Source organism: Plecotus auritus (genome assembly GCF_963455305.1).
Source record: "Plecotus auritus genome assembly, chromosome: 2".
Taxonomy (NCBI): Eukaryota; Metazoa; Chordata; class Mammalia; order Chiroptera; family Vespertilionidae; genus Plecotus; species Plecotus auritus.
Genome location: NC_137771.1, coordinates 21092935 through 21117519, shown reverse-complemented (window position 1 = coordinate 21117519; position 24585 = coordinate 21092935). Strand labels below are relative to the sequence as shown.

The following is a 24585-nucleotide window of genomic DNA, read 5'->3' as shown; positions in this document are numbered from 1 at the left end:
GCACCGAGCGGCCAGGTGGGCGGGCAATCGCGTTCACAGCCTATCCAGACGCACGGAGTCGCTCTCCGCGGAGCGGAGGTGCACGCTTCGCTCCTACCCTCCCCCTTCCCGGCCAGGAGCCGACTTCCTTCGATTGCGCGCGCGCAGGGCTGGTGGGAGTGCGCCCCCCTCCCATCAGGGTCACGTGAGCGGTTTAGTCCGCACTCTCCCGGGGGCAGCCATTTTCTTAAAGGCTGTTATGCTAAAGACCCCTTCAAAGTACTCAGATGAGAAACCTCGGGTTCTTTCCAGTCTAGTAGTTATCAACCGAGGTACAATAAAAGACTTCTATCACTGAGACCTAGAAGTGTCTAATTCAAGTGTCCCTTACTCCGCAGAGCCTCCACTTTAGTTGTTTCCTTAGTCCTTAGAACCATTGATGGCGCAAGCCCAGAAAATGAGGCCTTGACTTTTTAAAGATGTGCTTCAAAGGAGGAGGCCTAAATCGGAAGTCTTAGGATAAAGTTAAGTCCCTGAGAAGTCCTGGTGCTTTAAGGGTGCATGCCACGGGGCGGAGTCTAGAGCGGAAGTTATAAATCAGGACCGAAGTCCTACTGATGAAAGGCGGAAGTGGAATGTCCAAGGCTGCAGTCATGGCGCAGGAAGAGGAAGATATTCGGGACTACAATTTGAATGAGAAGCAGAAGGCGACCAAGGCCAAGTATCCTCCAGTCAGTCGGAAGTACGAGTGTGAGTATGTGGCTCGCTTCTTTATCTACTCTCCTTGCCTTCTGGCCTCGCTTACCACTTTTCTGCATAGGGTGCTTCAGGCACGGTCCCATTTCGCCCTGTGTTGTAGTCTCATTTGTACTTGTTCGGGGAGTCAGAGTAGGGAAACCTGGGCTCCCACTTTTACAATCTCCTGAACTTTTTCTACATATGCCTAATCACATTTGTCTTGTGGGAATTCTAGTGTATGCTAAAGATAACCGTATTCTCAGGCGTTTGCGTGGATTTGTCGCTCCCTTGTATATCCCAACATTGGGATCGAGTGTGGCTAGGTAAGAGGACTCCGAGAACTTTTTTTCACAGAACAACATTTTTTTCTCAAAAGAGTGGCTGGAAGACATACTGTTACAGTATTTACCAGGCGACCGAAAAATACACAGGAGTACTTGGACGTCCAGGATAAACCCATTTATGTTCAGATGTTTCACATGTACTAGTACAGTGACTCGGGGTCAGTTCTCCAAATCCTGAGTAAGCCAATACGGAGGAAGCTTTCTCTTTATACCCTTTGGTTTCTTTGTTTTCTGTTTCCTAACTACCAGACTTTTGTGGTGGGCTCCCACAGCCCCTCCGAGTCAGTTAGCATGGGGAAGTTAGATTGTATCTAAATGCCTGGTCTGGGTGGTGTCAGTGACCTCCCCTGTAGCTAAGCTGTTACATTCTTCGTTTGTGGCCCCTTTGTAAATTGGGAGTAATTAGGAAAACAGGTCTTGCTAGACCAGATTGTGGAGAAAGGGGCAGTGACTTAACTATAGGCTATCAAGAATGTACATTAAGTTACTGGCACAGATTCAGATTGCTAGCCCCCCGCCCAAAAAAATGTCTTATTTTCCCCACCAATACCATTGTTATTCAGACGTGAGTATTTGGGCAGATGTTTTCTTGAAAATAAAGTGATTCATTCCATCAAGGAAAATTATACAATGTTTGTTGGCAATGGTAAAATTCAAGCTTGCAAGTGAAATTAAAATTTGGAAAACTTGTGTCTGCCATCATGATGGTGACAGTTTCCCAGTAGCTACAGACTTTATTAAAACACAAGATGGAGTAAGAGTTCATTGTTACAGCCTCAGATTTGACATTGTTAACCAACCTTTAAAAAACTACCACGTTTCTAGTTTCTTTTCTTTTTTAATATTTTTTATTGACTTCAGAGAGAGGAAGGGAGAGACAGAAACATCAAGATGAGAATCATCAGTGGGTTTCCTCCTGCACCGCCCCCTACAGGGTATCCCGCAACGCAGGCAGTGCCCTGACCCAGAATTGAACTGTGACCTCCTGATTCATGGGTGGAGACTCAACCTCTGAGCCACACAGGCTGGGCCTTTTCTAGTTTTGGTGTAACATTAAGGAAGACTATGTAGAGTTTTTTGAAAAGCTATTAAAATATTCCTCCCTTTATTTTTATTTTTTAATATATTGTATTGATTTTTTACAGAGAGGAAGGGAGAGGAATAGAGAGTCAGAAACATCAATGGGAGAGAAACATCGATCAGCTGCCTCCTGCACACCTCCTACTGGGGATGTGCCCGCAACCAAGGTACATGCCCTTGACTGGAATCGAACTTGGGACCTTTCAGTCCGCAGGCCGACGCTCTACCCACTGAGCCAAACCGGTTAGGGCTATTCCTCCCTTTATTTCTGCATATCTGTGAGGTTGGGTTTTGTGTTCTCCACCTAAATCAACACATTGAAAGTCAGTCATTAAAATATTTGCAAAAATGCTAAATAGTGATACTTTTCTCACTAAGTATTTTGAAAATAGTTTTATTTTTCATAAAATATGCAATTAATGTTAAATAGAATACACTTGTTTTTTTATTTTTTGTCACGTAATCCTTCATTGTTAATCAACTATATCATACTAGAGGCCCAGTGTATGAAATTCGTGCAGGGAGGGTGTCCCCCTCAGCCCAGCCTGCACCCTCTCCAATCCGGGACCCCTCGGGGGATGTCCGACTGCTGGTTTAGGCCCGATTCTGTGGATCAGGCCTAAACCTGCAGTCGGACATCCCTCTCACAATCTGCGACCACTGGCTCCTAACTGCTTACCTACCTGCCTGCCTAATCACCCCCAACGGCCCACCTCTGCCAACCTAATCGCTCCCAACTGTGTCTCCTCCCTTCTCCCCCCCCCCCCCCCCCCCCCGCCAATCTGGTCACCCCTCACTGCCCCCCTCCGCAGGCCTGGTCGCCCCACGCAGCCTGCTGCTCAGTCGTTTGGTCGCCCCTCCCTAACCCCCCTGTCAGTCTGGTCACCCCACGCAGCCTGTTCGGTCATCCATTCAGTTGTTTCGGATGCGATGATCGCTTAGCCTTTTATATATATATATATATATACTAGAGGCCTGGGTGGGGTCTGGCCAGCCCATCCCAGGGGCCAATTGGGCCAGGATGGCAGCAGGGCAGGGGGGAGGGGCCTTGGGAGGTTGGCTGGCCACCCCGCCCCCTTGTCAAACTCCCAGTTGAACTCCTGGTCGAGGGGACAATTCGAGTATTAGCCTTTTATTATATAGGATAATCAATAATTTAGCCTCTAGCTTACAGTGTTTTGTCTCTCATACATAATTCAAAACTCATAGATTAGTCCACCATATTATGGTACAAAGATTTCAGTGGTTACTACTATTGTACACTTGTTCCTGGGGTGAGAACAAATGCATCTTCTGTGATCATCACAATATTGAGCTATTCTGGCCCCTATAAACGCAACACTTAGTCTTGGATAATCTTTCTTACGTAATTGTATGGTAGTCAGTGCATTTTCATCTTATTTGCATCTTTTAAGTATTTAGTCATAGGTAATATTGGCATATAAAATAAATTTATAGACATAATTATGAACTGCCACAGTCACAATTATTTATGAGGATAAAACCATTTAAAATGGCAAAGGACATCAGCAACGATAAGTACAGATGTTGAAGACTTAAGTATGAAACTGAATACCTTTGTTCATATAGCACCATGGTTAAGAGGCTTGTCTTTCCAGCTAGAAAACAGGTTCTGTTTCTGATAATGTCACTTAGCGGGGGATGTGAGTTGGAATGGTTATTGGACTCTGCCTAGGAGCTCCTCATCCAGGGAGAGCAGGGATGTGATTTTCCAACATCACATCCCTGTGCAAGTCCCTCTGAGCTGATGCAGGCATTCTCACTACTCCTTACTGAATTCCGTGGCCACATTCCCGAACATCACCTGTCTGCTCCACAGAGTGACCTTCACTCTGTGCTCTCTGCTTCCAGAGCTGTCTGCTTACTGTTATTTTTAAATTAATAAGTATTTAAAATTTTCTTCAGTTAAAATTTCTAGTGTGGTTAATATTGCCAGGTACAATTCATAAACAAAAGCTTTTTGGGGTCCTCAATCATTAAAGGGTCCCGAGACCAAAAAATTTGAGAACCACTGTCCTATAGCAATCTATCTGTTTAAAATGTTTGTTTTTTAATTGAGGTATACTTTACATATAGTAAAAATACTGACATCTTAAGTGTAAAATAAAGCCCATTGAGTTTTGATACTCAGATACACTGTGTAATCAACACCCAATCAAACTCTAGAACATTTCCATCACTCTAGAAAGTTCCCTTTTGCTCCTTTCTAGTGAGTGCCCTAGGCCCTTCTTCTGTACCTTGATGTAGACACTGTTCTGATATCTGTCGTAGCTTACTATTGCCTGTTTTAGAGTCTCATATAAGTGGGATCATAGTATAGATTCTTTTATGTCTGGCTTATTCACTCAGTATTAAAGATAAACAAAGCCAGACGTTAAAGTGATGAATGGATATTATTTAGTAACTACTGGCAGTAGGCGAAAGACCTGAGCTCCATTCTGATTTTTGCAGAGCTGATTGGGCCTTTTAAAGGGAGAACGAGGGAAGAGGAAGAGGGGAGAGCTAAGTAGAGACTGAGAAGTGAAAAATTACAAAAGGTTGGGTCAGTGTAAATTCAATTAGGCCAGCAGTGTTTGCTGGCTGGCAGTTGTCAAAGTGAGGATTCTATCCTCCCACACACAGAGAGTCCTTCCTGGTGATTACATTTCAAAGGAATGACTGTGGAGTCCTTGAGAAAGACACTTCTGAGCTGTAAGAGATAAATATTCATAACATAAGCCCATTTTAGTAAATGCTCTAAGCAATGGAGTTCAAGGGCCTATGGTCAGGTGTTGGCTAGAATGAACAGTAAATTCTTCAGACTGTCTTTCACTTTCTCAAGCAGACATTGTAATGGTGGGCATGGGTAGGGGTGACGTGTATAATTCTAGGAAGTTGGGTGACTTTATGTTGCTAGAAGCCATACTCAAGTTTGGCCATGTCTCTTAGTGCAGAGTGTAGATGGAGTTGTTAGGTTCTGAGAGTTCTGCAGTTTTTTTTTTTGTTTTTTTTTAAAATATATTTTATTGATTTTTTACAGAGAGGAAGGAAGAGGGATAGAGAGTTAGAAACATCGATGAGAGAGAAACATCGATCAGCTGCCTCTTGCACACCCCCTACTGGGGATGTGCCTGCAGCCAAGTTACGTGCCCTTGACCGGAATCGAACCTGGGACCTTTCAGTCCACAGGCTGACGCTCTATCCACTGAGCCAAACCGGTTTTGGCTCTGCAGTTTTTACTTAACATTTTTGAGGTTCCTGTTAATAATATAGTATTAGTAGTTCACACTTTTTGTTGTTTTTAATTCTCACCCGAGGATATTTTTCCATTGATTTGAAGGGAGAGGGAGAGACAAGGAGAAACATTGACGTGAGAGAAACACATTGATTGGTTGCCTCCTGCACGCACCCATCTAGGGCCGGGGAACCTGCAACCAAGGTAAATGCCCTTGACTGGAATCGAACCCAGGACCCTTCAGTCCGAGGGCCAACACTATCCACTGAGCCAAACTGGCTAGGGCCACTCTTTTTTATTGCTGAGTAGTACTGCATTGTATTCCTCAGTTTGTTTTATTTCTTCTCTTGACATTGAGTTTTTAATTTGGGGGAATAAAATTGCTGTGAATATTCTCATGTCGTTTTGTGAGTACATGCTTCATTTCTCTAGAGTTAATACTAGTCATTTTCTTTTAACCTGTCATCTTTGCTGGTCATGAGCTCCTTGGTGCCTGAAACATATTAAGTCCTCAGTAATGTATCTGAGTGAATTAGAGATGAGTTTGAACCTTGAGTGCCACTGGAAGACGGTGTTATGGTTTACACAGCACTAAATTGGAAGTCAGAAAATCTCAATTCTAGTCCCAACTCTACCTCTAATCAACAGTGTAGTCCTGAAAAAGTCACACAATCTCTAGATTTCAGGGTTTTTCTTGTAAGTGAAGGCATTATATATTAAATGATCTCCAAGACTTCTTCTACCCCAAATATTCTGTGATCCTAAATGGAAAGAATTGATGGAAGTCATAATATGAATGAAGAATAGACTGAAATGTTGAGATAACAGATCCATTGGGAGCTTGCTATTAGTTCTTTAGCTATTTATTTAATTCATATTAACAGAATAACAACTGTAAATGCTTAGAAGAAATTTAAAAAATAACCCTTAGTAAAACAATTAACTTATATGTAAATGGTTAGCAAAAGGTGAGATCTGCCCACATTTTCTTCAAGGTTGATATTCTTAATAATGAATTAGAGTGCTTTTCTTGTGATTAGCAGGTCAAATTTAGTTACTTACAAGTGTTTTTCATTCTCTTTCTCAGATTTGGACCATACAGCAGATGTCCAGTGAGTATAGCTGGAGTTTATGCTTTTGAAACCATGTGCTTAAACAAGAAAGCCGATGTTTTGTTTTTAATCCTCACCAAAGGATATTTTTTCTATTGATTTCTAGAGAGAGTGGGAGGGAGGGAGAGGAACATCAACATGAGGGAAACACATTGATTGGTTGCCTGCAGTAAGTGCCCCTACTGGGGCTAGAGAATCTGCAACCAACCTACATGCCCTTTTTTTTTTTTTTTTTTTTTTTTAATATATTTTTATTGATATTTTACAGAGAGGAAGGGAGAGGGATAGAGAGCTAGAAACATCGATGAGAGAGAAACATCGATCAGCTGCCTCCTGCACACCTCCCACTGGGAATGTGCCTGCAACCAAGGTACATGCCCTTGACCGGAATCGAACCCGGGACCCCTCAGTCCGCAGGCCGACGCTCTATCCACTGAGCCAAACCGGTTTCGGCAACCTACATGCCCTTGACTCTGAGACCTTTCAGTCTGCAGACTGATGCTTGACGCTCTAACCATTGTGCAACCGGCCAGGGCAAGAAGGCTGATGTTTTTATCTTGTCCCCAGTTTTAATTTTTCTCTTGTTTTGGTTACTTTTGAAAGTGAAAATGGTGGTTTACTAGCACCCAGTTTCAGTGTTATTAAGTTGATTTGAGGCCTTTGGTTTTGTATTTTTCATATTGATATTATTTTGACTTTGCTGTCAGGTTTTCTCTCTTGCAGTGGATTATATTACTCAGGGCATGAATGTATTTCTTTAGGTTACATGCATGGGGAGATACTCTGGAGGAAGCTTTCGAGCAATGTGCAATGGCCATGTTTGGTTACATGACAGATATTGACACAGTGGAGCCCCTCCAAGCAATAGAAGTAGAAACACAAGGTAACCAGTTTATTTACAAGGAAGAAATGGTTATACAAGTGTGCAGTATTCTACATAATTTCAGAATATTTTCACACTGAGAACAACAAATTGATTATGAGCTTGTTCTTCCTCTCTCAATTTGCCTAAGAAATTCATTGCACTTTTAAATTTGAACAAGTTATTGGAGATGAGAATTATTAAGCATCGTATTATTATGTTTCTCTTTGATTCTGTGTAGGAGATGATTTGCAGTCTCTTCTTTTTCACTTTTTGGATGAGTGGCTTTATAAGTTCAGTGCTGATGAATTCTTCATACCCCGGGTAAGCAAGGAGTTTTCATTTTTAGCTGAGCAAATGGGTTCTTAGTTCATATTTTAAAATAGAACAAGTGATTTAAAATAGAACTTGTGATGTAAACCATGCCATACAGATATGTAATGATGATATTGATTTACAGTGATTATAATGGCCATAGGCTCTTCTTGGTTAACCTGAGTTTGCCTATGTATATGCCATTTATATTTATTTATTTACTTATTTATAAATGTTTTTATTGATTTTTTAGGGAGAGAGAGGTAGAAAACATCTATTGGCTGCCTCCTACACATCCCCTACTGGGGATCACACCCGCAATCCAGGCATGTGCCCTGACTAGGAATCCAACTGGTGACCTCTTTGGTTCTTGGGTGGATGCTCTCAAACACTGAGTCACACCAGCTGGGCTGATCTCTTATTATATATGTCACTAATCAGGATTATGTGATAAGAATGTACCTATTGCCCTGACTGGTTTGGCTCAATGGATAGAGCGTTGGCCTGAAGGGTCCCGGGTTCGATTCCGGTCAAGGGCATGTACCTTAGTTGCGGGCACATCCTGTGGGGGGTGTGCAGGAGGCAGCTGATCGATGTTTCTCTCTCATCGATGTTTCTAACTCTTTAATCCCTCTCCCTTCCTCTTTGTAAAAAATCAGTAAAATAAAAATAAAAAGAATGTACCGGGAAGGGGAGGCTGGGGGGAGGTCAATGGAGGGAAAAAAAGAGACATATGTACTACTATTTGTAATACTTCAAACAATTAAAAAAAAATAAATTAAAAAAAAAAAAGAATGTACCTACTGTCTTTATTGACACTTTTTGTGTCTCCCAAGTTTGAGCTATATTTATGTCCATTTATATGTTCTTTTTGCCCCATTTGAAATTTAGCAGCTCTGCCATGTTGGCCTAAGTTTAAAAATTGGTGCTTTTAATTTTCCTTAATGTGAAAAAGGAAAGGCCAGATGGAAATTGCTTGTAGCCATCAATCTCTAGAAGGGAACACCTCTCCAGCATCATTGTTATCTAGCGCATATCGTTGTTATCTTGCTTCCATAATTCCTTCATTCTCTCCCTTACCAGCTTATACCTTTCCAACTGGGTCATTCATCTTACAGAGTTCAGATGCCTACAATATTACATAAAAATAGGCTGAGAGTTCTTCAATTATATCTCAATAAAGTTGAAAAAAATAGACTTGAGAGTGATTGAAATCTTATGTCATCCTCTATCTTACAGAAGAATTCTTTTGACTCAAGTTTTTAGATTGTATATTTTCAAGAATACCCCCCTTGAATAGCTATACTGATAAAAGGGTAATATGCTAATTAGACCAAACGTCCTTCTGGACAAAGCCAGGGCTGGAGCAAAGCAGCCGGGGTCCCAGGTGCCAGAGGGAAGCCGGTGCCAGCAGCCGGGGGGAGGAAGGCCTACTCTTGCGCGAATTTTCGTGCATCAGGCCTCTAGTGTATGAATAAAACATTATCTCCATGAAATATATTTAGTTTATAATTCTATATAGTTAACGTTTTAATTTTCTTTGCATCATATAAGTTGTATGCTGTTTTATTTAGAAGAGGTGATAACCTAGAAGTGTGTTTGGCAGATGGTCTGTAATGATCATTTTAAAACATTAAAATAAATTTGTTTTTCTTCTCTTTAGGAAGTGAAAGTACTTAGTCTTGATCAAGTAAATTTCAAATTACGGTCAATTGGGTAAGTTTGAAAATCTAACTAGCAGGTCATGAAAAATGTAAAGTTATATTCTTCACTGAATTTACCAGACAGGAAAATAGAAAAGTCAGAGGACCAATTGCATCCCAGTAGGTAGGGGCTTTTCAATTAGTTAAGCTTTGTTAGAGACTTAAGAGGGAGAACTTTGGAGGCTGAAACTTATCAGAACAAACTTGATTTGAGTTGTTAAGCCTGATTCCCAATTTGTTGATTTTTTTAATCCTCACCCAAGGACATGCTTAGGGAGAGGTAGGGGATGAGGGAAGGAGAGAGAGAGAGAAACAGCAAAGTGAGAGAGAAACATCCTTCCATTGCCTTCCGTATGCTCCCCAACCAGGGATCAAACCCCCAAACCAGGTCTTTGCCCTGACTGAGTATCGAACCAGCAACCTTTCAATGCACAGGACAATGCTCAACCAACTGAGCCACTTGGGCTGGGCCCAATTTGTTGATTTTTCAAAAATCTTTAATCCCCTGCACATGGCCTTTATTTTATAATTATTTTTTTTAATTGTTTCAGAGAGAGAAATGGAGAGGGAGAGAAGGATAGAAACATCAAGGATGACAGAGAATCATTGATCAGCTGCCTCCTGCACACCCCCTACTGGGGATCGAGCCTGCAACCCCGGCATATGCCCTGACCAGGAACTGAACCTGGTTCATGGGTTGACGCTCAATCACTGAGTCACACTGGCCAGGCCAATTTGTTGATTTTTAGCATGAAAAATATATAATTGCTAGTTGGCACAGATATTTGCATAAAGCCTAGCTTGGTGGTGGGAAACTGATTTGTCTTTTCTCAGATCCTCACACATGTACTCCGTTCAAACCAGTTTTTTCTATTAAATTACTAGAGGCCCGGTGCATGAAAATTCATGCACTGGAGCGGGGGGTCCCTCAGCCCAGCCTGCCCCTTCTCACAGTCCCATAGCCCTCAGGGGCAGGAGGCGACCCGGCGATCAGGGGAAGGCAATGCCCCATCACACCTCTGCTGCTGCCACTGCCGGCAGCACAAGCCTCAGCCAGCCCTGGTTACCTAAGCCTCGGGTGGCCCTGGGCAGCTGGGCAGCCGCCATCTGAGGCTTGCCTATGCCTCGGGCTGGTCCAGGGCAGCTGGGGATCTGAGGGGACTGGGGGACTCCGGAGGCAGGCGCCCCGACGGGGCTAAGGGAACTAGGTGCCGCCATCTTGTGGCTGTGGGCACCGCCATCTTAGAGGGCGGGGCAGTCAATTAGCATATTCCCTCATTGGCTGTGGGTGCCACCATCTTTTGAGGATGGGGCAGTCAATTAGCATATTCCCTCCTTATTGGCTGTGGGTGCCGCCATCTTTGCAAAGGTGTGAGAGTCACTTAGCATATTCCCTCTTTATTAGATAGGATTCTTTTCCTCCAGATTTTGTGAACTCTTTTTTTTTTTTAATTGTTTAAAGTATTACATATAGTAGTACATATATCTTTTTTTCCCCCCTTTGACCTTCCCCCAGCCTCCCCTACCCCCTGTCATATGCCCTCATCCTACCCCCACAGTGTCTTGTGTCCATTGGTGTGCTTATATGCATGCATACAAGTTCTTTGGTGGATCTCTTTCCCCCCTCCCCAACACTCCCCAGCCTTCCCACTGTAATTTGACAGTCTGTTCGGTGCTTTATTGCCTCTGTATCTATCTTTTTGATTAGGTCACTTTAATTGCCTTGGTGTTTCCCAAGTTTCTTCAGTCACTCGATATCTTTTGTATTATTTTTATATAAAGCCTATCTTTTCCATTTCATGTTGAATTTTATTTTTATGTTTCTTTTTGTAAAGGGAAGTCTTTTATTAACTCCTCTTTTTAAAAATTTATTGATTTTAGAGAGGAAGGGAGAGGGATAGAGCGATAGAAACATCGATGAGAGAGAAACATCAATCAGCTGCCTCCTGCACACCCTTTCTTGGGGATCTAATCTGCAACCCGGGCATGGGCCCCGACTGGGAATGGAACCAATGACCTTTTGGTTCATGGGTCGACACTCAGCCACTGAGCCACACCAGGTGGACTTACTACCTCTTTTTTTAGGGTGAGGAAATAGACTTGTCCAGGGTACTTAGCTAATAAATGGTTGAACAGAGTTTATTTTTTTTTAATTTAATAAATCTTTATTGTTCAGATTATTACAACTGTTCCTCTTTTTTCCCCCATAGCTCTTCTCCACCGGGTTCCCACCCCACCCTCTGCCCTTACCCTCCCCCATCCTCATCCATACGTGTACGATTTTTGTCCAGACTCTTCCCGCACCCCCCACACCCCGTTCCCCCCGAGAATTGTCAGTCCACTCCCTTTCTATGCCCCTGATTCTATTATATTCACCAGTTTATTCTGTTCATCAGATTTTTTTATTCACTTGAGTTTTACATTCACTTGTTGATAGATATGTATTTGTTGTTCATAATTTTTATCTTTACCTTTTTCTTCTTCTTCCTCTTCTTAAAGAATACCTTTCAGCATTTCATATAATACTGGTTTGGCGGTGATGAACTCTTTAGCTTTTTCTTATCTGTGAAGCTCTTTATCTGACCTTCAATTCTGAATGATAGCTTTGCTGGGTAGAGTAATCTTGATTGTAGGTTCTTGCTATTCATCACTTTGAATATTTCTTGCCACTCGCATCTGGCCTGCATAGTTTCTATTGAGAAATCAGCTGACAGTCGTATGGGTGCTCCCCTGTAGGTAACTAACTGTTTTTCTCTTGCTGCTTTTAAGATTCTCTCTTTGTCTTTTGCTCTTGGCATTTTAATTATGATGTGTCTTTGTGTGGTCCTCTTTGGATTCCTTTTGTTTGGGGTTCTCTGCGCTTCCTGGACTTGTAAGTCTATTTCTTTCACCAGGTGGGGGAAGTTTTCTGTCATTATTTCTTCAAATAGGTTTTCAGTATCTTGCTCTCTCTCTCTTCTTCTGGCACCCCCATAATTCGGATGTTGGTACGTTTGAAGTTGTCCCAGAGGCTCCTTACACTATCTTCATATTTTTGGATTCTTTTTTCTTTTTGCTTTTCTGGTTGAGTGTTTTTTGCTTCTTTGTATTTCAAATCTTTGATTTGATTCTTGCGATCCTCTAGTCTGCTGTTAGATCTCTGTATAATATTTTTTATTTCAGTCAGTGTATGCTTAATTTCTAGTTGGTCCTTTTTCATATCCTCGAGGGTCTCGCTAAATTTATTGGCCTTTTCTAGGAAATTCTTGAAAAACCTTATAACCGTGGTTTTGAACTCCATATCCAGTAGTTTGCTTTCCCCCATTTCTTTCATTTGTGACCTGTTTCTTTGTCTCCACATTTTGGCTGCTTCCCTGAGTTGACTGAGTGGCTTTGTGTGCTAGGTGTCCTATAGGGCCCAGTGACTCAGCCTCCCCAGTTACCTGAGGTGGACACTCTTGGTGCACCCCTTTGTGGGGATGCGTGCACAGTCTTGTTGTAGTTAAGCCTCGATTGTTGTTGGTATCACTGGGAGGAATTGACCTCCAGGCCAATTGGCTGTGAGGATCAGCTGTGTCTATGCTGGGAGAACTTCTGTGCTGGAGACACCCTTATGAGACAGGACTTGCAAAAGCCTCTGTGCTCAGCTTGGGTGGGGCGGAGTCTCAGGGCGGAGTAGACAGCATTGGTTTCCCGTCAGCCCTGCCCTAATAGGCCCCTGTGTCTCAGTGTCCCATGCAAGCACCTCTGAGAGAAAGCCACCCTCGGGTTCCACCAGCTGCCAGACAGTCCAGTTTCTCCCCGAATGAGTCTGGGTCTCCAGAGTCTCGCCCGGACCTGGAGTTCAGTGCAGTCGGGAGCTTTTGTCTCCCTCCCACTAGAGAAAGCCAGCCGCGCACTCAGATGCCAGTCCTCTTCGCGCGCATGTCTCAGTACCTCTGCCTCCTGCAGCTCCTCTGAGTCTCAGTATGCTTTTCTCTTTCCTTCTAGTTGTAGAAATTCCACTCAGCCAGCCTTCCTGTGGTTCTGGATGATGTCCGTTTTGTCTGTTATTTGTAGTTTTGAAATTGTTGTGCAAGGCAGCAGTTTAGGTATTTACCTATGCCGCCATCTTGGTTTCTCATCTGAACAGAGTTTTAAAACTTAACTCTTTCTACTACTGCTGCTGCTTCTGTTACTGTGATATTCAGCATTAGTGTGGAAGGGATAGAGAATACTTCTAGCCAAGTTCTAGGAGAGTGAGTACCTTTGTAGGGCCTTCTATCTACAGACCATGGATATTTTTTTAAAAATTATAAAATACAAACCAAATTCAGACTGTCTTAAATAATCTGTTATCTTTATTTTGCTTTCCCAAGGGGGAGGTGATATTTAATTAGTTTTTAGCCTTGAGTACAGTGAAAATTTTGGATTAACTACAGAGTGTTTGTTGAGAGTCTACCTATGTACACTATACTAGAGCACTTTTTTTTAGTTTAACTATCAACTTTGTTGAAATGGCTGTTGCACATAAGTCCCTCAGTAGTTGTATCTGCTAGCAATCAAACAAATTTATACTCCTTCCATCTCTTGGCTTTCTAGTATCTTAACTATATTTGTAAGGATTGTTTTAAAATATGTAAAGAGAGAATAAATATTAAATATGGGTAATTTTAATCATGTTTTAATTTTTTTTTTCAAGGTGGGGAGAAGAATTCTCATTGTCCAAGCATCCTCAGGTATGTTTTTAATCCAGCCACTAAAACATTTTATACTTTCTCACCATAAAATTTGGTGTATGTGATAATAAACGTCAATGAATTCTAATAAATTGGTGTAAAGTGTTAAGTTTTTCTCAGCTGTCTTTGACCTATCTGGACATATTATGTTAAAACACTGATTTCAAACATCTGATTTGATGGATTTAAGAGTTAGCACTTGTGCCCTGGCCAGTGAAGCTTAGTGGTTAGAGTGTTGGCCCATACCAAAGGTCTCAAGTTCGATTCCTGGTCAAGGGCACATGTTGGGCTGTGTGGGAGGCAACCAATTGCTATATCTCTCATGTCAATGTTTCTCTCTTCCTTTCTCCTCCTCCTCCTCCTTCTTCCCTCCCTCGCTCCCTTCTACTCTCTAAAAATCAATGGAAAAAATATCTTCAGGTGAGGATTAACAAACAAAAAAAAAGAGTCAGCATTTGGGTTCTAGGGGCAGGTTTGTTATTGATTATTGTGGGACTTAAAAGTTTTAAGTCCCATCCTGGCCAGTGGGCTCAGTGGTTAGAGCATCTGCCTGCGCACTGAAGGATCATAGGTTCCATTCCCAGTTGAGGGCGCATACCTGCGTTGCAGGTTTGACCCCCAGCCCTGGTTGAGGCACGTCAGGAGGCAACCAATCGATGTGTCTTTCTCACATCGATGTTTTTCTCTCTCTCCTTCTACCCCTCCCCCCTTCCACTCCCTCTAAAATCAATAGAAAAAAATATCTTTGGGTGAGGATTAACAAATAAACCAAAAAAAAGTAAGTCCCTTTGCCTTTTCAAGCTTTGATTTCTTCCTCTGTAAAGGTTTTTGGACTAGATGTTCTCTAAAGGACTTTCTACCTCTGCTTCTCTAGATTCTGTATTTGCCAATCTGTGTGGCTTCACTGTATTAGTTAAGTCTATTGGAATAGAGCAGGCAAAATTTTCCTGTAAAGGGCCAGATGTTTTAAGCTTTGTGGGCGGAGAACATTGGAAGAACCACTCTTCACCTCTTTTAACACTGCAGCAGCACTGACAAAACACAAATGAATGAATTGAAACTTGAATTTCATATCATTTTCAGATGTTGTGAAATATTCCTTTTGTTTCCCCCCCAATCATTTAGAAATGTAAAAGCCATTTTTAGTTCATGGTTCTATACAAAAAGCATGTGGTAGGCTTGATTTGGCCTGTGATTTGTGGTTTGCTGATCCCTGTGTTTAGATCAAGGAGATCTAAATTAGTTGGAGGTGACTAGGAAATCCTAGTCTCATTTCTTCAACCATAATGTAATGGAATGAAGCCTGGTGCAGGATCCTCAGGAGAGAGTAGCATAAAATGAAAAACCAGCAGAGGGGAGTGTGTGAGTTGAAAACATTATGTTTATAATACAAACATAGTGACACAGTGGATTTTTTTGGAACATGTTATAAAGGAGATGTTTATTAGACATCCAAATGGAGATATCAGATAATAGGCTTTGCCTATAGAATGACTTTTTCAGGAGATAGATGTGTCTAGAGATACAGATTTAGGAACCATCATTACCATCATTGAATAGATGATACTTATAGCCATAGGACTAGGAAAAAAATTACCAAAAAGGGAGTAAGAGAGAAGACAGAGCCCTAGGCACTGAGTTTGGAAGAGAAAGAGCCAAAAAGGAAATGAGAGAGGAGAAGAGCCTTCTGAGAGGGAGCAAGAGAATAGGGCTGCCCTAGAAACCAGGTATCTAATGCTCTTGAGGCTGCGCAAAGGTTGAGTAAGGTAAGGATTGTGAATTGACCATAGATTAACTATCCTCAAATATTTGCATAAATATTTGGGGTGGTTCATAGAAGGAATGAGAGTGAGAAAATGGATGCAGTATATTGAGAAAGTTATTTTGAATAGTTTGCAGAAAGGAGGAACAAAAGGATAGAACAGTACTAACTAGAGGGGGATGTGGCTAGTAAGGAAGTTTTGTGCCTTATCTTGTGTTAACTAGGAGGTTTTGTAGCATCATTGCATGCTAAGCGGAAATGATCTAGTATATTGAGGAGAATTGATCATGCTGGAGAGGGAGAGAATGATTTCAGAGCAAAGACCTTAACTTGGTAAGGGCAGGGAGTGGGGGAGTATGGGATAGTGTTGAAGTGAAGTTGGCCTTCTAATAGGAGCAGGGACTGGCCATTATAACAGGAGGAAAGGCTGGTGGGAGTACAGACACAGTTGGATGGTAGTTTTGATGTGGGGAAGATGAGTCAGTTCTTATTGATTGCTCTTGTTTTCTCTAGAAAGCATAGTTGAGAGAGAATGAGAATAAAGGAGGGAGGCTAGAGGTGAAGAATGTGAAATTTCAGTTGCTTCAGAGTGAGAAAGTAGGATTACTGGTCAGTACCGAGTAGCCTTTTGAGAATTGTGGACAGACTTTAAAGGTGATACCATTCAGCATGGTGGATGCTTCCACAGGCAGAAAGTTGAATTTGATTGAGGTTGTTGTTTCCTGAGGGGATTATGGCAGAGCGGGCGGGGAAAGCAGAGGTTCGGGTGCCACTCAAATCCATTGAAATCTTCAAATTTCTTTGGAGCCACAGAGTTAGCAAATGCCAGTTCCCTATTCTCTGATACATTTAGTGATGCACAGAATTATTGTAGAGGGCCCTGGCCGGGTAGCTCAGTTGATTAGAGCATCGTACTGATAGGCCACGGTTTTGAGTTCAATCCCAGGTCAGGGCACATAAAACAATCAACCAATGAATGCATAAATGAGTGAAACAACCATTGACGTTTCTCTCTCTCCAAAATCAATAAATAAAAAATGTTCAAAAATATTCTTTTTTTTTTTTTTTAAGAATTATTGTAGAAGGAACTAAGAGAATATCAAATCCTGTGGCTCTAAACTGGGGCAGGGTGATGTCATGTATCAGAAACATGTGGAGAGAAGGACCCTACCATGCAGAGTGAGTACTGGCAGTTGAGAAGAGAATAAGCCGAGTTCCTAGGGCCCGGGTTAGACTGCAAGGAGTTTTGAGGAGCCCTGAGCAAACAGTAGGAAGACTTGTGTTGTTTGATTCAACCAAATGGATAAATAAAAAAAGCTAATGCCCAGGGAGGTCAGACAGCTTCCATATCTAGGTGGAAACAAAGCCAGGATTAAAGTTCCATTTCTTAACCCCAGTTCAGTGCTCTATCTACTGTGTACTTGTTCTTTTTATTGGATCAATGTATAATATTAAACCAATTTGATAATTACTTTTTACTTTTACATAATAATAAAATTTTGACTTTCTGCCAATTGTTAGAATTAATGATTCTGATTTCATTGTCCTTTGTTTCTTATTTGTTTTTTCTCTAACCCCAACTTTAGGGAACTGAAGTCAAGGCAATAACGTATTCAGCCATGCAGGTCTATACTGAAGAGAAACCAGAAGTGTTTGTGATCATTGACATTTAAGACAAAGAAAAAACTCCTATGAAGAACTTTTTTTCTCGTCCTTTTGAGAAGATACCATAATATAAATTCTACAGTCTCTGACAATTCATGATGGTTTGGGTTTGCAGAACAGAAATTTTTGACTTAAAGTGTGACTTTCCCACAAATGGAAAATCAAGGCATAGTCTTGGTCTGTACTAACTAGATATTCAAATGTTAAAGAATTCTTCAGGTGGCAAGTATGGTTCCTTATTTATTAATTCCTTCTGTAGCAGGAGGTGCCTCACACCCTTCCAATGGAATGCCAGCCCTCCAGCCTGGTCCCAAAAGGGATCAGTGATGTAAACATCAGCCTGAGAGACTCAACCCTCCACCCTCTTATCGAATCCACTTTGGGATAAAAAATGATAACTTTACAATCAAGATTTTGCTTTCCTTCCAAATTGCTTAAAACATATATTTTCTATATGTATATTAAGAGGTTGTATTTTAGATTGCTGTAGGACAGATCCATCCTGTATTCCAGTTGGATATCTTATAAGAAATAATTATAATTGAACAATTGGGAGACTTCTCTAGAAAGAGCCCTGATTTTCTATCTCACTTTTTTTTTAAACACTGATATACTGACATTTTCTTATTTTTCCACAAAAAAACTTTAATGCCCTTAAAAATGGACCCTTTTATCATGTAACTTTATATTAAAGCCAGTATATTTATACAGTTAGAGAAGAATGGGAGAATTTTTAATTTTTTTTTTTAAATTATTTAAGCTCTTCATTTCTGAGAAGACAGGAGGCCAGGAAAACAACTTTAAAATTATCTGAACTTTTGTCCGGCCAAGGTGGCTCAGTGGTTGAGTATCAGCCTATGAACCAGGAGGTCACAGTTCGATACCAGTGAGGGCACATGCCCGGGTTGCCTGCTAAGTCCCCAGTAGGGGGTGTGCAGGAGGCAGCCAATCAGTGATTCTCGTCAATGTTTCTATCTACCTCTCCCTCTCCCTCTCTGAAATCAATAAAAGTATATTTAAAATGTAAAATAAAATGATCTGAACTTCTCAAAGTAGATAACTTCTAAAAAATGGAACTGCTGCCGAAACCGGTTTGGCTCAGTGGATAGAGCGTCGGCCTGCGGACTGAAGGGTCCCGGGTTCGATTCCGGTCAAGGGCATGTACCTTGGTTGCGGGCACATCCCCAGTGGGAGGTGTGGAGGAGGCAGCTGATCGATGTTTCTCTCTCATCGATGTTTCTAGCTCTCTATCCCTCTCCCTTCCTCTCTGTAAAATATCAATAAAATATATTTAAAAAAAAAATGGAACTGCTTTGGTTTTATTTGCAACATTATTCTGTTAATTGAGGTATTCTTTTCTGTGATACAAGAGTTTGCAAAGTTGCTATTTATTCACACTTACATGAGAAAAGATATTTGCGTGGTGCCATATATCATTATAGTAGGTTGAACTTAACCTAAGAGGAAGAGATTGTGAGTTTTCTAAGTGTTCTCTCTGAGCACTGCATTATTTTCCCTGGGTATTGGAAGGCTAAGCAAGCTCTTCAAATTAATATCTAGCAGGATCACTGGGGTAGTGCTTCTTAACACATTTTTCAAATTTGGATTGTGGATCTCCAAAGTAAAAAAAATGTCTGGAATCTCTTTACCTTTGTTAGAATGAGTTTCCAGACTGAGATGGAGCTCTTTTTTCCATGGACCCCTTTGCATATCCTGGGCTACTTTGGTTGATTGTGAAAATGAATAAGGGGATACCATGAGGGCAGTGGGAGAGCCACATCTAGAGCAAGGCCTCTTGGGATGTAGTAAGCCAAGTAAGCTACAAACTTGACTAGGAGAAAAAGCATAGCCATTTCTCTTTCCACAGTGCTAGATAATGGGATTCAGTAAAAAGGTGTAATTATGCAATATAAATTATATATTTTTAATGTATAATAGTAATAATTCATTACTATTTTAAAAATTAGTTTGTTTTAAAATATGCCAAAATGAAGATACTGCATAGAAGGAAAATGAATGTTACCCTTTACATATGAAGTTAGGTTCCTCCCCTCACCACATACTTTTTTTCAGATACACTTTTTTAAATTAATATTTTATCAAACTATAGTTGGCATACAAGTACCCCCAGCTTTCCTAGGATAGTTAAGAATCGTTTTATAAATGAAGAGGAAGGGAGTCATCTTGGACTGATAGTTGGAACTGTGGAATTTAAACACGACTGTGCTGATATTTTTATTTTAGGGTTGTAGTGATTAATAGCACAAATGAGCCACATCATGGGTTCAAGTCCTGGTTCTACCACTTTAATAACTCCACTTTGGGCATGTTGCTTAATCTCTCTTCCTTAATTTCCTCATTTTAAGTAGTGATGATAGTACTTGCAGGGTTGTTGAGAGGATTAAATAAATGTATGCACATAAAGCTCTTAGGACAGTGCCTATGTGTAAATGCTCAATAAATTCAGGCTAGTATTCATTAATGTTACTGAGGCAAGCATAAATGCTGACAGCCCCTTTTTCTCCTTAATTTTAAAAAAGCCCACAGTGCTTGGTTAGGGGGTGTGGCCAGTGCCATTCTGGTCTCCCTTTATTTAGAAGGGCAAACAGCCACTCCCTCTTCTCTACTCCAAGTCTCCTGTGTTAATCAAGTTTTCTAGCATCCAAGTTGAGCATCTATTTTCAAAAGCTCTGCCCATCCCCTTATGCCAAACCAATTGCCCTTCCATTTATTGTCCCTGATTCCATGTAACCCATGGTATGAAACATTCAGGGGCTGTATCAGATTGAGAAGAAATATGACCAAATTATTGGGCAGCTTTGTTTCTGCCTTTATCATTGTCCCCATGACCTCTCTTGATCTCTACCAGTGCAGCCCACCCACATGCACCAGCAAAGATCATGTTAACTCATCAGTTCCTACCTTTTGAGTTTTTGCCCAGATTCTTTGTTTTTATAACAACTTTATTGATATAATTCACATACCATATGATTATCCCATTTAAAGTACAATTCGGTAGTTTTTAGTATTGGTTATACAACCATCACCACAATCAATTTTAGAACATTTTTTCTTCTAAAAAGCCCACTATAAGCGGTCATCTCTCCCATCCCTCCAAACTCCAGGGGGCAACCACTAGTCACACTGTCTGACCCAGATTCTCACCTGGTGATCTTGTCCTTTTTCAACATAACTGGAAACTCACTTCTTGGGAGCTGTTTGGACTTATCCCACTTGCTTGATCCCTACTATACTGGATCCTCTCTGTGAAATACTTAGAATTTTAAATTTATGGATACATTGCTGCACAAGATTTCTTAGACATGTTGCACTCACAACTTTTAAGTAGCAAGTACCTTAAACAGAAAAGGAACAAGCTTCTGGTTCTTTTATGCACCTTCTTTGAGCCTTCCCTTGCTTTTGTGTGTAGTTTATTGCTTATTAACATATTTGACTTTTTGTTGGCATTAATACAAGTTCTGTAGGGAGAAGACTGACATGTTAGAAAATGAAGTTTTCCATTTTTCTTAGTATATTTGTGGCTTCATTTGTATGAATAAACTATCAAAATAAGATATTAATTATAATTTTACACAAGATATAAAGAAGCTGGCTAAACAGTATCATTTCTGTGATACCCTGAATTTTATCATTAAAACTCTTATAAATGCCCTTCCCAGTTGGTTGGAGCAGCGTCCCGATACACCAAGATTTCGGGTTCAATTCCCAACCAGGGCACATACAAGAATCAACCAGTGAATGCATAAATAAGTAGAAAAACAAATCAGTGTTTCTCCCTTCATCTCTCAATAAATAAATTAAAAATAAAACTCTTGTAGCTAAAGTCACATACTTTACATAATATTTATTCCGTATAGGATTTATCCACATACAATGATGTCAGCTTTAAAACAATTGGCTATTTGTATAAAGTCATCTTAAAAAATAGAGTAATGAACAACACATCTCTGATTAAGCTGATATTCCAGGATTCAAAAAATTGGATCACTCTAATTCCTATTTTTGCCTTTTTCACTGGCTGCTTAATTTCTGTGCCTTAATTTCTTTACCTTTCATGTGAGATAACTGTCCTATTTCATAGATATGTAAAGAATAACAAAAATTATTAAATACTTTGCAAATATAAAATGCTATATAAATGATAAATAGTAATACTGATTCACTCTAATATAAAATAACAGAACTTTCCATTTATAATCTAAATTTTGGTCCTCCAGTACCTATTATTATCACCCTTCCCAGTTAAATACATCTACTTATGCTGTACTGTTTTTAGTGATTTTCCACAGCATTAATTTTAGGACTCAAAAAAATATATATATACTATGAGTAGAAATGTCAAGATATCTTAGCATGACTTGGCAAAATAACTTTAATGAATTGAGTTCTGTATAATAAGGATGATTTGCTGCTCTAAGAGAACCTATGGTTGCCAGTGTCTAAGTGCAGTGAGTAATAGGAGTGATAAAGGCAGACTAATGCCTAAAGAGAAATGAAGAGTTATCTAGCTCCACGGTTTTCAATACTGTACTCCTGAGCTCTACCAAGGTGCCTAGGGAAAGGCATGTAGGAGACTTTAACCAGAGCAGCTCTGATTTTAGAGTTTCTTCCTTAAATGTTGCCTTCTCTATGAAACAATTCATGAGAAGAAATAGTTTCCTTGGGTGAAAAAAAAATCTTTTAAAACATTGATCTAGTCCAGTGGTCGGCAAACGGCGACTAATGAGTTTGCTGACCACTGAGTTAGGATGTTCAGAAGCTGATAAACAGCATTCCTGCAAGAGCAAACTGGTCTAAACAATCCCCATTTTCCAAATATTAAAAAAAGTCATCAGCATAAATAAAGCTTATATTAACAGATTATACCATTATGTAACATTTCCCACATTTAAAAGCCTAAGAACGTTTTCTCAGAAACCAATAAATAGTTTCACTCTAGAAAAGAATTGGTCCCTAAAGTCTTAGAGACATAGAACTGGAATATTTTTTACAACTTGCAAACATCTCAGGAACGTTCTTTTATGATACTAAGATGATAGAACAGATATGCTGTGTAATTTGGTGAATTTGGTGGCTGTTTTATTAGGATTGATGCTTGTTATAAACAACTGTAAGAGAGCATTATTTCTGATAAGGCTCTACAAGTGCTGGTGGCACTGTGTTCAGTGGACCTTGCTGACAATCATGCTGCTGTAGGTAAAGTTTGCATGCAGAAGACAATAGCATAAAAGAGCATTTAGGTCATAAAGTGCGTTAGAGTATACACATGCAAGCACTACTTCGTTTCTATGAATAAAGCTCAAATCAGTAATTTTTCCTATTGGCTCCAATGACTAAAAAATCAGATTATAATTTGGAAAGCTGTTACCACCATCTGGTGAGTGACAACTGTTCCCTCCCTCACTGGGATATTGATGACTCCTGATTCAGGAACAGTCCTGTTGGGAGAACAATGAACTCAATGCACACTATCCAGTTTTGAAGCAACTAGAAATTTACCATCAGAGGAATCTTGAAAAAGTCTCAGAATTAAGTACCATAAAACAAAATGGTTATTCATCTACTTATAAAAATTTTTTAGAAATTAATCATTTTAGCCCACAAATTGGCATCAAGGACAATCATTAATTAAATAAGAAAAAAGAACAAAAAGTATCATCTTGAGGTATGTCGGGCTGTATTTAAAAATACAGTATAATAGCCCAGTCGGAGTGGCTCAGTTGGTTGAGCATAGTCCTGTGCACTGAAAGGTTGCTGGTTCCATTCCCAGTCAGGGCACATACCTGGGTCACAGCTTTGATCCCTGGTTAGGCCATGTACAGAAGGCAACTGATCAATGTTTCTCTCTTACATCGATGTTTCTCTCTCTCCCTCCCTCCCTCCCCCCCCCACCTCCTTCCTCTCTCTAAACATGTCCTCAGGTGAGAATTAAAATAAAAATACACTATAATACATGGAGCCTCTATCAAAATTCAGTTATATCAAGCTTTATTGTGATAACTTGCAAAGGTCAGTTCTTTACTTCTGGTATATAAATTTTATCTTTAGAAGTAAAGTAAAATAATGCTTCAATTTAACTGTAATTTTGGAATGTTTCATAAGTCACACAGGGGAAGAGTTTAAAATTAACTGTATCCTATAAGAAAAGTTTGTTCTGAAAAATTATATACACAGGATAAGCAAAAATGCTTAAAGTGTTTAAGATAATAACTTGCTCAAATCATTTTATATATAAAATTTACATATAAATAACGACATAAAAACATGTCAATAGATACTGTAGGGACATTACTTAGCACTATATGAATAACTAGTTCAAAATATTATATGTTGAAGATGATTAAATTCCTCTTTTTTCATACTGTCTAATTCTGATAGGCTTCTTTTATAACTACAGCAGATTGGTGAAGTGCAACTTCAATTCTTCACCTTTTCAGGGGACAATAAGAGGAGAAAAGGTGGAACGAGAACTGTTTAAAATCAAAATCTATCCAGTCACCAGTCCTACCACTTAAACTTTCTGACCTTAATTTCCTCATTTGTAAATCAAAGACAATATTTATCTTGCTCATTAGGTGAAAAAATGTGTGAGATAGCAAAATGTAGCAAGCAGTACATAAATGTTAGAAACTGCTCTTAAGAACTGGTAGGAACCTCCAGTTTTCTTGTTTCGTTTTTTTCTTTAGAGAGGAAGAGAACTATATTGACAGATCTTCACAAACTACCTTGACTTTTAGGCATCATTAGTTTCCTGCTTTAAGAAAATGATATCTGTATATAATCTCTGGTCAGCCTCTACTTTATGTACTGTTTTTGCTTTTCTTAATACTACTAACTGCATGAGTAATTTTTTAACTTAATGGCAAAAAGTTCAAATATGGCCCTAACCAGTTTGGCTCAGTGGATAGAACTCGGCCTGCGGACTCAAGGGTCCCAGGTTCGATTCCGGTCCCAGGTTCGATTCCGGTCAAGGGTACCTTGGTTGTGGGCACATCCCCAGGAGGGGGTGTGCAGGAGGCAGCTGATTGATGTTTCTCTTTCATCAATGTTTCTAGCTCTCTATCCCTCTCCC

General features: G+C 40.2%; 1 protein-coding gene across 1 annotated transcript; it reads left to right on the top strand.

The window, feature by feature from the left end:
- Positions 1–18: 18 nt before the first annotated feature.
- Positions 19–18786, top strand: ZBTB8OS (zinc finger and BTB domain containing 8 opposite strand). Its single transcript, XM_080654959.1, has 7 exons — positions 19–729; positions 6464–6488; positions 7250–7371; positions 7592–7674; positions 9329–9381; positions 14029–14065; positions 17414–18786. The coding sequence occupies exons 1-7, from the start codon at positions 597–599 to the stop codon at positions 17498–17500; spliced, it is 540 nt and encodes a 179-aa protein (XP_080511085.1). The 5' UTR covers positions 19–596; the 3' UTR covers positions 17501–18786.
- The last annotated feature ends 5799 nt before the right edge of the window (positions 18787–24585 follow it).

Bases quoted from the DNA above. Each gene is read 5' to 3' on its own strand.
- ZBTB8OS (XM_080654959.1), top strand. From the start codon at position 597: ATGAAAGGCGGAAGTGGAATGTCCAAGGCTGCAGTCATGGCGCAGGAA. The intron at 9,382-14,028 runs GTAAGTTTGAAA...TTTTTTTTCAAG, and splicing joins TTCAAATTACGGTCAATTGG to GTGGGGAGAAGAATTCTCAT. The intron at 14,066-17,413 runs GTATGTTTTTAA...CCCCAACTTTAG, and splicing joins CATTGTCCAAGCATCCTCAG to GGAACTGAAGTCAAGGCAAT.